Consider the following 19271-nt stretch of genomic DNA (forward strand, 5'->3'; position numbering starts at 1 on the left):
GAGATCCACAAACACATATTTGGATATGTCTTTTTCCACAATTCCCAAGAAAGGAACTACTGGTTGACATCCAGACGAGCCCTGCAGGCTGTAAAATCAAAAAAGCGTCTGAGCAGGGGTCCGAGGCTGGATTGTAAACCTTAATTGCAGCAGGCAGCTCATTGGCAGCACACAGTGTATCCCGTTTCTCGGAGACTAAAGGGACACGGACAAAAGATGCACACAGCTCCTTTCATTAGCTCAAGCTCGCAAGCTGTCCCAAAAATCAATTAAAAACATGGCTAACATCGCCTCTGTGAGGCTCACGTCCAGCGTGTGGGCAGTGAGCTCGAGTTCGGGTCAAAGCATGCGTGCACAAAAAGGCAACAGCCCCCTGCCATCACAGAATCATCCCCATGGAAGGAACTTCACAGCCAGCGGAGGTAGGGAGGATGTGTCACGGTGTCTGCATGCTGCTGAGCAACATTTTGCAATCTGCCACAATTTTGTAATTTACAACAAAGAACTTAAAAAAAAAACATGTCAGCACAAGTGGACAGCGGCAACATCATGAAAAGAAGGTTTGAAATTACCCTTCAGGCTTGCACCACAATATGGTCGCTACACAAAAGAGGCATGTGTTGTGTCGTGTGCTTTTTTTTTTTTTAGCTTTTCTGCACATGGCAAAAATAAAAATAAACAAACAAAAATCGCTCCGTTGTAATGGGGAGAATCAACACAGGAGGCCAAAAATAATGATTTGTTTGCTCGCCATGCATGCACATGCCACATATCGTGTGTGTGTGTGGTTCTAAAAATAGACACGGGGATAAGCCCTCTTTATTGCAGCAAGAGCTTTTAACCCCTTCACCCCGGGATTTAAGCAGTGCGACGAGCCGTTGCGTGCATTTGGAGAAGAGGATGAAAAGCTGTCATTAAATGAAAAATGGCAAACCAGATAAAAGAAATAGAAATGAAAAAATATCCCAATCATTAGAGAGGAATCTTAATTTTTGCACCAAGCTGGTCAAGGATGCATGGAATAGATTGCAGCTATCGGTTATCTTTAGAATTTAATTATTAACCCTAACCCTGACCCTTATTCCATCAATTGATGGAATAATCAGATACAAATTATAATTAATATTTTGCATTAAAGCCTATTGCAAAATTAATATTTTTTTCTGATTACTGTTTACTAACTGATTACTTGTGTTTATTTGATTAACTCATTTGCTCCAAAAAACTTATAAAATCGTTCTATTTTAAATATTGCAACGCTCCCAAAAACATATTTATACGTTTTCTATGTGGTTTTTTTTTTATGCTAAAGCATACAGAAGGCTTTGATGCAGTCTCTGAACTGAAGAGAAAGCTTAAAGCAATGATAGTTGTAACAAAAACAGCCAGCAGGTGGCAGCAGAGTATAAGAGATCAGCCAGGGTGATGTTGCAAAAAGGCTTTTTTTCCTCAGTGTTTTAAACAGATCCTTTTTTTTTAACAAAATATACAATATTTGATAAAGAAGAAACGTGCGCCATGTTAATTTTCAATAAGTAAATAAAAGTTAACATTCTTCTGCTGTTTTAATTCATCTTAGTAAGTTTCAGTGTCCTATCCCTGGTCAACTATTTTTAGAACAGACCTATTAGCTTCTCATGTTGTCCTTCGGGCTAATTAGTATCCACTGACACTTCAAAGAGAAACAGAAATCTTTTTGGAATTAATTAAAGAAGCGAATATTAATGCAATTTTAGATGGAAAACAGCAAAGAAACGCTACGGATGATCAAGAATTACAAAAGCAAACTCATACGACATCATCGCACAGCGCAGTCGCTTCCTGGTCTTCTTCTTCTTTTAAATTACTGGTAGCTCACATCTCTATGGTGTATAGCGCCACCTACAGCGGCGGAGTCCCCTCTCAATGTTCGCAAAAGAAGAAGAAATGGAAACGGGCATGAGTCGCATTTCCGTTTTGTGCATTTTCAGTAAATTCGCTTAAAACATTCAAAACAATTGGATAAAAACCTGAGTATGTGCTGCGTCTCGAAATGGAACTGTGCAACAAATATTAAAGACAATCCGATATGCCTGCATTGATTTATTGCATTCTTGTGCTTTTATCTCATCGTTCTCACTGAAGTCGTTGACAGAAATGTATCCATGTTTGTTTATGTTCCCGCGCCAGCCAAGGACATCAATACACCTGGGCATTGACGTATGTTGTCTACGGTGGCATTTACGTCAGCAGCAGGACCTCGCCAGCGTTGCAAAGCTCCCCACGGATGACAGTGAACAAAAGTGAACAATAACATCACCATCGCTATGGAAAGCCAAACACAGACCATATAGCGGCATCTCACATCACAGAGGTTACGTCAGTCGGAAGTTGGTTGTTTGATTATGCGATGTCTAAAAATAATGCAGAGCTAACTGATGTGGAGTATTATTTCAAATTAATCTAATTTGCGTCTTTGTTAATACTCTGCATCGCGTATCACTTGATCCTCAGCTGAAATGTGCTGCGTGCGTGGGTGGCGGTTTCCGGTTGTGTATCAGATTTGTAGACACCGCTCAAGCTGAACTCATAATGGAAATACAAATGCAACCATAATACAAGTATTTTAATAGTTTCCAAAGGGTAATAATAATCATCCTTCCATTTTCTATCCTCCTTATCCTGTTAAGGGTGCAAGCCTATCCCAGCTGACTCTAGGCGAAAGGCATACTACACCCTGGACTGGTCGCCACTCAGTCACATGGCACATATAGAGACAAAACAAAGGTGAGCAGAGTTGCCAAGAATTGCAGAATAATGTTACATGTATAACAATATGACTGAGTGAAAGTAAAAAGTAGTTATACTCAATTACCAAGTAACTGGTGAAATTTTTGTATAAATCAGAACATGAATCAAATAAACAAAAACAAAAATATATAAATAACTACCTAAAAGAACAATAATTTAAATCATAACTCATTCACTGTCAGCTATTTTCACTGAAGCAACCCCCTTCACTCCTGGCTGTTTTACTGGATTTTGACTGATTTTGCAAGTCCCACAGAATATTGTGTTCTATTGCTATAAAAACATGGAACCTACCGAAAGAAAGATTAGAGTCTCTTCTTTCATCAGGAAAAAAAAGCATATTTGTATTTGTTTCCATTTAGCATTAGAATATAGCTAAGTTTCATCATTATTCACAAACCTGCTTAAAACACTGGGGAAAATAGATTTTTGCAACATGGCCCTGGTTGATCTCTTTTACTCTGCCGCCACCTGCTGGCCATTTTTTTGTAATAACTACCATTGTCTTTAAGCGACCTCTTCATCAAAGCGTTCTGTATGCTCGACCATAAAAAATAACATTAATAAAAATGTATATACACGTTTTTCGGACCATGGCACTATTTAAAATAGAACGTTTTTATACATTTTTGGGAGCAAATTAATTAAGAAACAAATGCACAGATGACAGAGCACGGCATAGCTGTTCTTTTATCTGGTTTGTAAGGTAAATAGACAAACGTGAGGCATGGGGTGTTGTGCCTCTGACTGTGAGTGAGGAATGAGAAAAAAAAACAATCATCAATAATCAAAATTCTTAAATGTGATGGACTGAAAGTCGTGTTTTTTCTTAATGAAAACGCTCAAGTAAAAGTTAAAAGCATGTTGCATTGAAAATCCTATATGCTTTTTAGCACTAGCAGCATCTCTCCAATAAGAGACAATTTGATACGCATCTTTCTTGACACAAGCTGTGCGATACATTCGAGGACGGTTGGTTCAACTTTAAAGTGGAACAATTCAATTTGATTCGATTCAGTGGGACTACGATTCCATATGGTACGTCTCAGTTCGAGGGGGTTCGATGCAATGAGTTTCGTCTTGTCATTTTACATACGTACGAATGAACTTACTGTAAATGCAGCATTTCCTTTCAAGATATAGCTCTCCAATAAAAGACAATATATATTTTGATATACTGTATTTCAAAGTGAAAGGATTCGATTTAATTTGATTTGATGTACTTCAATGTTTTAAAGCAAAATCAATTTTCAGATTCAAAGGCTTCTTTTATAGCTTTTTTTTAATGAACTGCTACATTTTAAATGGCTTTGACAGTAGTGGCTACAGGTCGTGTTAACAGATATTTCTTCTCTAAAGACTTTATTCTTTACTAGATTGGTTCATAAGATAATAGTACAAAAAGATTGCCAAAAATCGGACAAATTTAGGTGAAAGATGGATAACCTGCCTGCCACTTTGACTCTTTTTCAATGCGGCTCTGTATCCCAGGCTGTAAAAACCTTAAAACTTCTACACTTGTAACCTAGATACTGCCAAGCCATCGAGGAAGAAAAAGAAAAACGCGGATGTTTTTCCGCCCACACACTTGCAAAAATGCATTTTAACATAACACTCAACTATTTACAATCATTCTGTAAATGTGCTTCTGAATAAGCAAACGGTGAAACCTGATTCACAAATATTCACTGATGACTGTGCTGCTTGATGGTGTGTTCAAGTGACTCGCGCAGACACAGTTGTTCCGATCGGCGGCAAAAAGTGCGGACGGTCCTGGAAAGCTCTGACAGGCGTAAAAGCAAATCACTGTCAGCTTGCGGCAATATGGTCCCTCATCAATGTGAACTACTGACACCTGACAAACAGCTGTTCTTTGTGAGCATGTTTTCTCTGACAGTTCACTTGTGCAGGAGGTGCATCTTAGGCCAGGGATTCGCAAACGTCTACACTGGAACTTAAAATATGCTTACATTATTTTCTCTGGCCACTTTCTGTTGTCATACAATATATAATGTCTTTTGTATCTGATTTACCATTTATTTAAAGCAGAAGTCAACCTTAACTCATTCACTCCCAGCCACTTTCACTGAAGCAATCCCCTTCACTCCCGGCTGCTTTACTGGATTTTGACTGATTTTGACCACAGAATATTGTGTTTTATTGCTATGTTCATCAGGGGGGGGGGGGAAGTATATTTCTATCAGTTTCCGTTTTGCAGCAATTAGCATTAGAATATAGTTTCATCATTCTTCACAAATCTATTTAGAAATGTGAGTAGATGAGCTTTTTTTCAACATGGCCCAGGTTGATCTATTTTGCGCTGCTGCCACCCGCTGGCCGTTTGTGTAATAACTACCATTTCTTCAATCGTTCTTTGCAGTTGAAAGGCTGCATCAAAGCCTTCTGTGTGCACTAGCAAAAAAAAACATAAAAGATGTATAAATAAGTCTTTGGAACACTTAAAACATTTAAAATAGAACATATTTATCTGTTTTGGGGAGCAAATGAGTTGAACATTTCTTGTCATATGTAACTTCACTAGCCTGAACATAACATTCTCGATTAATATTACATTTTTGGAATATGAGTTATGAAGCTAAATCCATCCGTTTTTATCCATCTGAGGGGGGCAGCCATTTTGCCACTTGCTGTCGAGTGAAAATGACATCACAGTTGCTCAGGGCTCAGGCAACGACCAATCTCAGCTCACCTGTTTTCTGAGGCTGAGCTGTGATTGGTTGTTGCCTAAGACCTGACCAACTGTGATGTCATTTTCACTCGACAGCAAGTGGCAAAATGGCCGCCTTTTGATATTGATTACAAAAAAACTGCTGGGTTTTGCTGCGTAACTCATATTCCACTAACGCAATATTAACCAGAATCCTTCACCAGAATACCGTATTTAGACTTGTTGGGCTGCATAGACATAATTGTCAAGAATTATTTTTTTTTTGACTTTCCCTTTAATAGCACAGTTAACATGATGGAGTGCAAAATGAACGTCAGCCACAGTTGTGCTAAAACTCTGGGCACACAGAGTAATCAGTCCTATGCAAACACGCCGGCCTATAACTGATAGCAACATAACAACAACTGATGCGCAGCCCTTATCAGTGTGACCTGCTTTTGTTCTGGGAAATATAACCCGACAAAGCCTTTTGCTTTCTTCTCTGAAGAGATTTATGTTAAATGATATTTAATCTAAAAATCCTGTGGCTGCTGTAATAAAGAAAATGTCCGGGATAAAAAAAAATGTGCGCGTTGCTAAGCTCATTTACTATACATATTACAAAAATGGCCCACCACCAGGCTTGCACGCACACGTGCTTGCTAACCCACTGCTGAAGTTGCGCACCCACCCACACACGCGCACACATGCACGCACGCACGCACATGCTTTTTAAGGTCATGTAGCATGGAAAAGAAGTGTGAATTGAGCTCTTAAACAATATTAGCTCTGGTATAAAATGCAAGAGCGCAACAATTTTAACGGCAGAGACCATATTAATGTTGCTTAATTCCACAATATAAAAAAACATTAAATGCAACAGTGGCAGTCAAACATAATGAAAAGAGACGCTTTCAATTACTTTCCTTAACTGCAGCTAAAGTCAAAATAAATCCGAAATAGCTTTTTTCTTCATTACAGTGGAACCTCTAACAACAAATGCCCACAAGGTTGCATTACTTTTTTCACATTTTCTGGAAAAATGTGCCTATTAAAAGTCAACCCATTATTCTATTTTTTTTACAATAAACTTATCTAAATATGGCATTCTGTTTAATATTATGTTAGTAAAGTAGTAAAGAAGCAAAATCCAGCCATTTTTAGTCATCTCAGGTGGCGGCCATTTTGCCACTTGCAGGTCTCAGGTAACAACCAATCACAGCGCAGCTTCAGAAACCTAATGAGATGTGATTGGTCGTTGCCTGAGCCCTGAGCAACTGTGATGTCATCTTTAGTCGACAGCAAGTGGCAAAATGGCCGCTCCCTAAGATGGATAAAAACTGGTTGGATTTTGCTTCATAACTCATATTTCAAAAAAATTAATATTAATCAGAATGTCATGTTTAAACTAGTGAGGTCACATATAACATTATTGTCAAGAAATGTTTAAGGTTGACTTACACTTTAAAAGGGACAGTATGCATTAAAAAAATGTATATTTCAACAATCATTATTATTTTTTTAAACTATTAGTTTCTGTAATACACAAACAAATATTTAATATACCAAAAAAATATGTTCTATCACGCCAACATTTTTTTTCTCCTAAGTAACAAAGATATTTTAATGTGTTCTGGCTGATTTTGTGCTGAGTCCGAAAATAAGATATTAATATTTTTGACAATTGATAATTAATGTGCTTTGGCAGCTTATGAAATACACTTTGTTAGTAAAATAAATGTTTTTTCTTTGATGTCACCTGTATTTGCCTTTTATTTGCCTGTTAACTGCTAATGTTAATATTGCCCAATTTTCAGAATTGTTGCTTGATTTTCACATAATACATGATTTGAACACGGAGGGCCATCTTTCACGATATTACATCAAAAATGAAAGAATTCTGTATGGGCATGCTTGAAAAGACAGATATAGCCTCAAAATTGGAGCATAAAGAGAATACCGCTGCCACAACTTGTGTGTTATTCGTGCTTCTTTCTTTAACAAATTGGAATATCTGGAAAACTACAGCAAATTCGGAAAAAATGTCATTCTTGGATTCAGCGATATCAAAATACCCTAAAACTAAAACTTTCTTGGCATCAGAATGCGTGTTGACTCGAGTAACATAAAAGAGCTATGCTTTTAGTCTTGAAGTGAAGTAGGGCTGGGCAATAAATTGAATGAATTTGATACGTCGTCATTTTAAAATTTTTGTTTGTTTTGAATTGTTGAAAATTTGCTAAATCGTGAAAACGAATTTTGTCTTTTGGATTATTAAAAGCTGTTCTTATGTTCTGTTACATTCAAATGTTTTTCTAAGTTGTAATTTTTTGGGCAGAATGCTGGATGGGTGGTTTACAAAACATGTTTACAATATTTACCAACTACTTAATTGTGGCATTTAAGAACAAACTATGAATGTTAAATTTATGTTAAAACTAATTTAACATTTTGCACAGGAATTCTTTTTTGAATAAATGAAACCTTTAAATACATGTTTGTTGGGTTTAATTGATTAAAATCATAATCATCCTGAATGTCTGTAAAAATCGACATTTTATTTTTGGGCCATATCTAATGTGAAGCGACTCCGCTGACCTGAATATATGACTGGATAGCCGGTAGGCCAAGACTTTTGAAGCCGCGAGGCCGCCATATTGCTCCTCCCAAGACACGTTTCTCGGCATACGATTCTATACATTTACAGTATCGAAATTGGACAACATTTGAGACAGTACTTAGTAGAAACAGCATGATTTATGATGTTCTAAATTTGTTACATAAACAAGACGACTTCAGACATTTTACAACTTGCCTTACATACATATATAAATCGTATAGTTTATACAGTAGTCTGCTCGCGAGATGGGAGGAGTAAGATGGCCGCTCTGTGACTTCAACGGCTTACACGGGCGGGTTTGGGCTATCGGCTATCCAGTCATATATTAATATTAATAATTTCTTTATAAACGAGCAGCCTTACGCAGAAGAACGGTGTTCTACCTTTGAGGTTCCGCTGTATTCAATGAATTGGTGACACTTAGATATAGACAGAAAATAGAGACTGGAGGACTTTAAGGACAAAATGAAATGTGCGTGTAAATTGAAGCAGTGTTACATTCTTTCCCTCTCAAGATGATTCATATTAAACTGAGCCAATTAGTCCTCATGAAAGCAGATTAAACTGTTCTACTGCCTTTAATCTGTCTGCACTTTGTCTACGTTCATAAGTGAAACGTTTCCATCTATCAATAAGGCAGATGTGGCTGCGGTGGAAAGATTATTGCAGCGCTCAACTGCTTATTACAACTGGGGTTACAATTTCACTTGAAGCGTCTGAGCTCTTCTCAGCGGCGGTGACGGATTGCAGCTTGCACAGCATGCAGTCCCAGTTGTAACCTTGATACAATTTTCATCCATTTTCTCTTCCACTTATCCTCATTAGTGTCGCAAGCGAGCTGGAGCTTATCGCAGCTGACGTTGAGCGAGAGGCGGGTTACGCATTGGACTGGCCACCAGTCACTTTTCACACTTGCGGACATTACCCAAAGACAACACAATTTCCATTGGGCTTTATTACGTCATCCGTCGTGATGTAATGACGCCGTCTTACCTTGATGATTGTGCGACGTCATCACTGAAGGTCAGGCCTAAACAGAAGACAACTCGGAGTGTGTGTGTGTGAGATCAGGGTCGTGCCTCCAGAAGGTCTCAAGACTAGAAACTCTCCATTTGCCTTTTGTATTTGGCAACTCCAACAAAGAGTGGCAAATACTGGCCCCAACCTATCAGGGGGAAAGAAAACTATTAAAAATTTGAAATACAGAAATACACAAACATAGATACGATACACATATCTAAGATGGTGCAGTAAATGCTTGCCTTGATATTGTGCTCTCTAACACTTCTTTTTTGCTTCCCCAAACATCAACTTTTCAAGCTCCTTGCCTCTCGTAGGCACTATTGAGCAATGCACACCAAAATCAGCAAACTTTCCAAAAGCTGCTTTATTTATCCTTCTTCAAATTATTCACCTAATTTGAATTCATAATAAAAGCAAAATTCTGATTAGAAATTAAAACTCTTCAAATGAAGTGAAGCAAGAGATGATTAAGTAGGAATCGATCCAATCATTCTATATTTGTTAGTCTGCAATTATTATGTACTAGGGCTGAACGATTTTAGAGATTTTTGTAACAGATGTAACATTATTTTCTTCAAAGTAAGTTTCAGTGCATTATAAACCACTATGAACATAACAGAAAATTATTACATCATAGCATCAAAACATTACAAGCTATTGCTTTAATCATTTAAAGTTGCTGTGTGAGGGAGGCGGTCCTTTTTCAACGTTTTTAATATGGTTCAATGAAGCAAGACCTGCTGCTTGCCATCATACACGTACAAATATGCAATTATGGCTAATTGTGTATGTAAAGATACTTGTTTTAACTAAAGTGTTTTATATTTGATACTAATGTACATACGATTATATGTCAATATTTTTTTCCAGATTTTTATGTATTTATTTTATCTCTAAATAGATATTAATTGTAATACTAATTTTCTGTTAATAGCTAGTTGCTCTCTGCCCTACCGCAGTTCTAGCCAGACTTCTGTGAAAAGTCTACTTCACACCAAGCACTAATTCTGGCCTTTTCTCTGCGTTTCACATTAGCGATTAGCATTAGCTTCTCCATCTTCTCATGTTCTTTCATCTTGCTCAGTTTTACAATGACTCCATCCTCCTTAAAATATAGAATGATGAAATGAAATATATAACGTGCTACTTGTTAGAAAATAATCAGTAAAGGAGAGAAGAGGGGCTTGTAGGAAGCAATGATCTGTGCACAGAGCTAAGTTAGCTTAGCACCTAGCGTTCGCAAGCAGCCAGGAAAGCAAGAACGTCCAGGAAGTTGTGTGACAGGCAGCGTGATGTGGACGTGACGCTTTTTTTTTTTTTTAACCAGCTCAATCTGAAGTGACATCACTTGTGGACAAATATTTTACTTTGGAAAAACAGAATCAAGAACAACAAATAGTAGTGTTTCCCACACCATGTTAATACTTGAGCGGGCCACCCAAGTAAACTTACAGCCACCCAAGATGTTTTCAAGAACATTTTATAAAAACATATTTTGAAAAAAGAAGAAGAAAAAAACGTGTCGCGATCAGAAATACCGCATGTAACGTTACGTTAAAGTGCATTAAAAAAAAATATATATATACATGCGAATTGACAAACGCTGAACTAACGTTCGGGGGTTAACTGCTGTGCCTTTTGATGTTATTTTATAGTACTCCCGTGCCGGGGACAAATTCCTTGTGTGTTTTAATATACAGTACTTGAGCAACAAACATAATTCTGATTCTGGTTCAAAAAATGACATGTCGAAAAATTAACTAGAAATAGATGACCAGTTTGTTCTGTATTTCTATATGACAATTTAACTGCAAATTGATTTTCTCTTCTTTAATTTTAAAGCATAGCCTGAATTCCTGGCGCCCCGAGCAGAGGGTGTCAGATGTAATCAAGACAAGAGGTTGAAATGACAAGTCGACTTCAACGCATATTAACAAAAAAAAAATGGGGGGAGCGGTGGGGGCCAAAGTGCCTGAGGGTAAGGTAGATGGGGGATGCGAGTGTGTTCACGCCCTTGTGTGTGTGTTGGCAGAGGCCTCCGGTGTCCTCTAAAGCAGGATGGATATGTGTGTGTATGTGTTATGACAGTGGGGAGGGGGCAGGGTTCACGGCAAGAAGGCCAGACAGTGGGACAAATTGCTACCCCAAAAAAAGTCGGTCATTGCGCCGCGCATGTTGCTTTGTGATGGAAGAAAAAGGAGGGGGGCTTCGTGCAACACCATTCTCCCAGGGCATCTGTCTCGAGTGGGGGTGCGGGTGTGTTCATGTGCAAGAGCGTGTGCGCGCTTGGCCATTGTCCCCAGAAAGACCTAGCTTGATGCAAGGTGACAGATCTGGGGAGCCCTGAAGAAAAATCATGAAAGGCTGAAAATGAGTTCAGAAACAGTTATCATGCTTAATCACATTGACTACATCAGTGAGCTCATTGCTATCCTAAACGTAAAAAACAAACGCTAATTGGCGCCAAAAATAGTGTTCACTTTCAGACTAGTTGCGACAAATGTTTCTCCTGGACTAAGCGCAAACTTGAAACCCCCGCCAACATGCTGTCTGACATCTCTCCTGACACGCCTGCATGTGTGTGGTCTGGTTCTGCGTGTGACGTGCAATGAAAAAAAGTACATAATTGTAAAATGCATTTGCCTTAAGGGATCATGATCATAATCTAGAAATTCAATCTAACGAGATCAAGTGCAAGAAAAAATGCTTTCAATGCGGACTGGCATGGCAGAAGAGCAAAAGCAGTAAACAAGTGTTTTCTACTTCCTGATTCTTTGTTTTCATCTATTTTGCTAGAAGTATGTAAACTGTTCACCCCAAACTGTTGATCGATTATTGAATAACAAAACACATTATGTTGTACTTCTACTGTGGTGACGCATTGTTCGTATGTCATAGATGCTCTTCACTGCCTCCTACAGGCTGGCAGAATATCGACTAACAGCGGGGGCTAGCCACGCAAAGTATAAAAGGCTGCAACCTAGCAGTTTTAATGTCGTAGGATGGAGTCTTTTCCATACCACGGCAAATGATCCTTCCATTAAATGTTTTATGGCGTTTATGTTCATTAGGGCCGCGGGCGAGCTGGAGCTTATGCCACCTGTTGTCTATGGGTGAAAGTCAAAATGTCGGTCTTACTCTGTGAAATTACTTTATCTGTCCATGGAAAAGCATTGTATTATGAATCATTATTTATTTTGTTAGGATTATTTTTTATTTCAAAATATGCTGACATTTCCTTCGTTTAACTACTATAACAATCTGCCTGGTTTGTATGCCAGTCACAGGCAAAGGCATACAATATGCCGTTTGTTTTCACCGCGTAAAGGAAGCGTTACATTGCGGAAATATATTTTTAAAAAAGTCCTAATGTTCAGAATTGTCAATAGTCAAACCACCACACACTCACCATCACATTTGTGGACAATTGTGAGTCTGAGATGAACCTTTTTGGAATTGTGACAAAAAGACGGCTGAGCTAAGAATTTGAACCCTGAACCTCATTGCTGTGAAGCAAACGTGCCACCCACTCTACAACTGTGCTGCCCCACTAGAAAGAATAATAATTTTTAAAAACATACTTTTAGTCAATACATTTAAGATCGTGTAAGAATACTAACTGTGTGGACAGTGAGAGTGTAGAAGGCTGTGATGGAGGAGAGTTGTAATAACAGACATGATGAGCCGCTTTGGCGTAACAGTTTCAACGCCCCCATTCACAAAAAAAAAAAAAAAAAAAAAAGATTGACGCATGCAGAGAATTACCACCGCCCATCCCGAAACCATTCACACAGTCGCACAGGCCTTGGGCTTTATCTTCTCGTCGACACAACAAAATAACAGGCTGCACTATAACACAAAAGTGGCGCAGTCAAGCTAAAGCCCGAGGTGCACTAAAAATAGCCTAGCAACAATCGGCATAATAAACGTCGCCTGTCCTGTGCTGGCCCACCCCCACCCTCCTTGTTGCCTGGACACTTCCCGCCCTCAACAGCGCAACGAACCGCGGGGAAACGCTTTCAAGATCAACCTTCCTCTCGAGAAGTGTCGCGAAATGAACAAGAAGGCGGAGGCAACGTGGGGCGAAAAGTTAAGATAGACGTCGCCGAGATGAAACCGCGTCCGCGCATCGCATCCCTGCCGGAGGATCAAAGTGGCGACACGCTCACGTACAGCCCCCCAAAAACTCACCGGAAGCGCCACTCAACGGGCCCGGAGGCGACCACTCGTCCCGACGTTCGCCCCGCGCGGCGTTTAGTCCTCTCCCATGCTACACTCCCGGGCTTTTTTCTCGACTTGGCGAGAGGAGGAGGCGGAGGAGGAGGGGGCACGAAAAATTCATCTCCTGACAGATTCCGCCATACTGGATTTTTGTGTTCAGGCCCAGCGTCACATGGAGGAGCGCCCCTGCGCGCAGCGAGGGGCGGGGTCAGGCCGGCCAGTGCGTGCGTGAGCGTGCGTGCGTGAGCGTCAATCAACGTAAACATCCTGCGTGCGCGTGTGCGTATGTGCCTATGAACATGCACGCAGGAACCAACGGTGATATTCAAGTAAAAAGTGTAAATGCTCAGAAGTAGCGAAAGTACTCACACGTTGTAGTGAATAAAAAAAAAAAATGGTGAAAGTACAAAAACTCGTTTACTCATTTACTTACGTATGGCTGCATTATATATATTTATAAACAATAACTCAGTGTGCTTAACGTAATTAAAAATAGCCTACAACACTTAAAAGCATCAAAGAACTAAAGACATCTAAAAACAAAAGTGCATAAATAAAATGTAGCTTACAAAAAATTATTAAAAGAACATACGCATGTAAAAGTAAATTATAACAGTAAAAATGAAATTTTGCTATCAATTATGGACAATACCCATTTTTATTACATTGTTAATTATAGCAGTGCAGTTTTTTTTAAATCAGTTGTAGCTTTCCAAATGAAATCTCTACTGGCTCTTGCTTATACGAGTGCTAAAATGGCTATTTGTTTAAACTAAAATCATATTATATTTTTATTTTTACCGCAACAGGAGCCTACGCCACGGCTAGTTAAACATACCTGTAACATATAAGTAACATATTGATTTAAAAGTTGCCCATCAAACAAATTCATTTATTTTAGAATAAAAATGCATGAGAATAAAGTCATGTTTTTCAACAAAGAGCTTGTAATCTTAGAAGAATAAAGTATGTTTCCAAGATCCTAATATAAGTCAAATAGATGATGCAGTAAGCTGCTAGCCTAATATCACGGTTGCCCAAGTCATTTTTCAACTTACTGTCACAATAAAAATCATTTTAAAAATACCAATGTTCTTTGCTAACAATTGTCTTTTATTTTGCATTTATTTATGCCTGTGTAGCTTCCCAGTCACCTTCGTCATTGCAACCCACAAAGGTTGAAATGGACACTTCTTTGTTGAAGTTGTTAATTGGATTTTGTTTTTTTACTTTTTTAAACGACTTTTGGAAAATACTCCTTTATTTTCTTTATATATAGTCTCCAAAACACTTTTGATCTTGAAAAAAGAATATTCTGGTAATAATATGCCTTTTGTTCTTAAAAAAAATGGCTGTCAGATTTTTGTGTCACATTCAAATTGGAGATTAGACAATTGGCATTAACTCATTCACTCCCAGCCATTTTCACTGAAGCAATCCAAATTTATTTAGAAATGTGAGTAAACTAGCTTTTTTTCAACATGGCCCTGATTGATCTCTTTTGCTCTTCTGACACCTTCTGGCCATTTTTGTAATTACTATTTCTTCAACCATTCTTATCAAAGCCTTCTATATGCTCTAGCATTAAAAAAAAAACATTTAAAAAAACATATAAATATGTCTTTGGGACACTTAAAACATTTTAAATAGAATGTATTTATACGTTTTGGGGAGCAAATGATTATTGGCCTAAAAGCAAGTGCCACCCATAGGAAACGCTCCAAGTACCAACATCAAGATATATTCAATATTATTGTAAGCCACTGAATATTATGTACAACACTAAAATATAGGAAAAATCTGTAACCATGCCAGTAATGATTCAGCTGAAATGTATTCAGGCAGTGATTCACGTACCACTAGTTCTTCACTTGTTTATTATTGGCCTTTCCCAACATGCTGCTATGCACTTTTTGACGTTATACCACATAATGATCGATTGTAAAAAACATTTCCGCGGACTTCCAACCTATAGCTCGCGGACCCCAGTTTGAGAACCACTAGCCCAAACTACTCCGCATTTAACACACATCCGGCAGCTGCAAAATGAAATGAGCATGATCACATTCTTGCTGAATGCAACATGAGGGGCCTTCCCCATTCCCTGCTCGAATGCAATGAATGTTCATTTCCACGACTTCATATTGGATTTTGCCTCTCGCACAGCCACCCACGTGAGCTATTCTATTGCCAGCACCTTGTTTTGCTGCTTTGATTATTGTAATATGCTAAAGAGTTCCTGTGTAGAACACATCCTGGGGTGGCAGGAATCAACAGTGCAGATGCAGATGCAGACCATTTCCGCTCCTGTGCTTCTCTTCTCAACGATGCAGGACACGACGAGGTCAATGGTCAGGTGCCGTTGACAATAATCCTTCAGAGTGTTGCGATATCTTGCCTTACAATCATAAAGTCGTTATAATATGCATCCAGGTCACGTTTATTGTTTCCTATCTTGAAGAGGAAATAATTCATACATCATCTTCCTGTCTTTATTATTTTTAGCCCAGTCGCAGCTTTCTGCTGCTTGACTTGCATTTGTGAATCGAGGTCGTTCCTCTTTTGGAATACAAGGGAGGTCTTTTGGGATGGCCGTAACCATGGCAACAGAGAATTGTAATTTGCGTTCGACAACAGAGCATCAGTTATGTAAGGTGAGCGCGTCTTGTTGTGCTTGGGTGCACGCTTGAAAGCCGCGAGACCCTCGCGACGTGCTAGTGAGAGGAGACAGAAACCTTGCATGGCGGACTGTTTGGATTTGGTCCAAAAATTGCGCAAAGCGTGGTAAGGTGACTCAAGAGCTATAAGAAAACATCATAAAATGTGATCTCATGACTAGGAAGTGTGACAGTTGCATCTTTGTGAGGCTGCACTCGGCCGCAAACTAAATTTAAGGTGATGTTCAGCCATTTTTAAAAACAGGTTGTTAGAACTTACTAATTAACTCTGCGGGTGGGAATATTTGTAGCATTACATATAAATTTACTTCATACATATTGTATATTATGACCCAAAATATATAAAAAAAAAATTGTCTTAATCTAAGACTTTGCCATTTCACAACAACAACAAAAAAGCATTTTTGTGCACTGAAAAAGTAGGATGGGGAAGTCAACCCCCCCAAAAATCTTGACAATAAAATGTTATATGCAGCTCCAGTAGTCTAATGCTGCATTCAAGGTTGGTCGGAAGTCAGACTTTTCCGAGTCCAAACTAGGAAGGGTGTACGGGAACGCCCCCTTGCACTCGGAAATCCTACTTGCGAAGTTGTGGTGAAAAAAGTACCTTGACTTCACCGACGGACTACAAGTAACGTCACTCTACAATGGCGACCCCTATGGAAACACGGACCGTGAATGGTAAAACTCAATTGACTACAAGTAACGTCACTCTACAATGGCGACCCCTATGGAAACACAGACCGTGAATGGTAAAACACAATTGACTTGAATATAAAACTAGGTTGTTTTCTTCATTCATAAATATTTGACATAACTCCATGTAACACAACGTACGTGACAGAATGCCACTATCTCCCTGCATGAAATTATACCGTGAACTACTGAACTGTATGAAATTCTTATGAAATAAGATTTTTTTTTTAAAATAAAATAAATGAAGCAAAATTGCGAGAAGGCAAGTTTGCTGGAGGTCAAAATGAGTTTTGACGACCAAAATAAAAAACAATTTATCACTAACCGCCATTTTGGTTGTTTACTTTCAGCTTTCAGGTCAGAACAGGGAAAAAACAACTTGGGTAAATCCGACTTCCGACCATCCTCGAATGCAGAAAAATACGGTATTCTGGTTAATATTGTGTGAGTGGAATATGAGTTAAGCAGCAAAATCCAGCCGTTTTTATCAATATCACAAAACAGCCATTTTGTCACTTGCTGTCGAGTGAAAATGACATCACAGTTGCTCAGGTCTCAGGTAACAACCAATTACAGCTCAGTTTCAGAAAACTGGTGAGTTGTGATTGGTCGTTGCCTGAGCAACAATGATGTCATCTTCAGTCGACAGCAAGTGGCAAAATGGCCGCCCCCTAAGATGGATAAAAACAGGTTTGATTTTGCTTCATAACTCATATTCCACAAATCTAATATTAATCCGAATGTCATGTTTAGACTAGTGAGGTCACATATTATTGTCAAGAAATGTTTAAGGTAGACTTCCACTTTAATGTTTGCGTTCAGATCATGAAAAAAGGAAACAAAACAAAAGTGTTGCGTTTATATTTTTGTTCAGAATGCTTACGTGTCAAATGACGCCAAAATAAAAATATGTGTGCTCGTATACGTTCATGTGTATCGCACTCCTGCAGCTGACAAATTGCTCTTTTCATTGTTTTGACCGCATGTAAGAAATAAAAGGCCATAAAAGATCATCATTATCACATACACTAAAAGTGAAGGATTTAATCCAGATTTGTCATCAAACCCAGATTGGTTGTGGACATCTGCATCTCTATTGTTATTCTAAGGGCTTTGATTTAGGCACACGCACACAAAATACACACGCGTGTAAACATGTGTGTGCGGCGAAAGCAGTGATGTCAAAACACGGATTAGACTGGCTTATTTTGCCCAGAGAGGCACATGTGCAATTTAGTGAGTGTCACGTTCATGTTGCCAAGTCGCTGATGTCAGTTTAACCCTTTTGCATCCAAGAGGGATCAACCAGTGCTGGTGCATTTGAACCAAAATATCAACTGAAAAAAAAAAAAACTGAAAATCTTGAATAATGATCTTAAAATAAATCATATTTTGGCCAGTGGCTGGATGAGGAGCAGCAAGCCGGCCAGAAAAGTCAACAGGCGAGAGTAAACTACCACCCTGCCACCACAGCAGGCACATCACACACGGGCTGCGGAACAAGCCACTTGCAAGACACACACAACTGGCTGTTAGTGGTTTGCGAGGGGAAGCTTTCGTCTCACCCAGCGCGCTTCCACATGAGTCAGATGCAGCACGCAGACAAAGCTGAAGACCTCACTGTTGCTTTTCCCCCTCACAAAGGCAAACTTATAGTAAAAAAAAGTCAGAACTAATCCAAAATAATTAACTCATTTGCTCCCAAAAATGTATAAAAACGTTCCCGAAAAACTATTTATACGTTTTGTATGTGTGTTTGTTTTTATGCTTGAGCATACAGAAGGGTTTGATGCAGCCTCTGAACTGCAGAGAACGGGTGAAGCAATGGTAGTGATTACAAAAACGGCCAGCAGGTGGCAGCAGAGTATAAGAGATCAGCCAGGGCCATGTTGCAACAAAGCTCATTTACACAGTTTTAAACAAATTTGTGAATAATGATGAAACTTAGCTATATATTCCAATGCCAATTGCTCCAAAACGGAAACAGATAGAAATATACTTTTTTTCCCCGATGAAAGAAGCAATAGAACACAATATTCTGTGGGCCTTGCAAAATCAGTCAAAATCCAATGAAACAGCTGGTAGCAAAGAGGGTTGCTTCATTACAAATGTCTGGGAGTGAATGAGTTAAAAATAAACAAAACTGAAATGTTATGAAGAGTTATTTTTGGGGGGTTGGGTGCCTTTAACATTCAAGCCAGTTAGTCTAAAACAGTGGTTCTCGCTAAGTCGCAACCCAATTTTATTATTATTATTTTTTGCATAGTACTGTCATCAAAGAGGAATTCCAATGAACTGATTTGTTTTGTGTTTGTGGAGTACGAAATATTCAGAAAACGTCGCCTGTTTTATTCATCTCAGGGGGCGGCCATCTTGCCATTTGCTGGCGACTGAAAATGACATCACGGTGCCTAAGGGCTCAGGTAACGCTCATGACAGCTCACCTCTTTTCTGGGTTTAGTCATGTGACTTGACAGTTCACCTGTTTAGTCATGTGACATTCACAAGCTGAGCCCTTAGGCACTATGATGTCATTTCCAGCAAAATGGCCGCCCCCTGAAATGGGTAAATGCGG

The 19271-nt window shown here is 38.9% G+C and overlaps 1 protein-coding gene across 2 annotated transcripts in view; it reads right to left on the reverse strand.

The window, feature by feature from the left end:
• LOC144057626 (histone deacetylase 4-like) overlaps positions 1-13517 on the reverse strand; it is a 58358-nt gene extending 44841 nt beyond the window's left edge. For both annotated transcript variants that reach the window (XM_077575447.1, XM_077575440.1), the window contains exons 1-2: positions 13293-13517; positions 9072-9243 (exon numbers count right to left, since the gene is read on the reverse strand). In XM_077575447.1, the coding sequence (XP_077431573.1) occupies positions 9072-9093 (22 nt within the window). In that variant the 5' untranslated portion in view covers positions 9094-9243; positions 13293-13517. The remainder of the gene's footprint in view (positions 1-9071; positions 9244-13292) is intronic.
• Between the last annotated feature and the right edge of the window lie 5754 nt (positions 13518-19271).

This window comes from Vanacampus margaritifer, chromosome 1 (assembly GCF_051991255.1).
Source record: "Vanacampus margaritifer isolate UIUO_Vmar chromosome 1, RoL_Vmar_1.0, whole genome shotgun sequence".
NCBI classification, from domain to species: Eukaryota; Metazoa; Chordata; class Actinopteri; order Syngnathiformes; family Syngnathidae; genus Vanacampus; species Vanacampus margaritifer.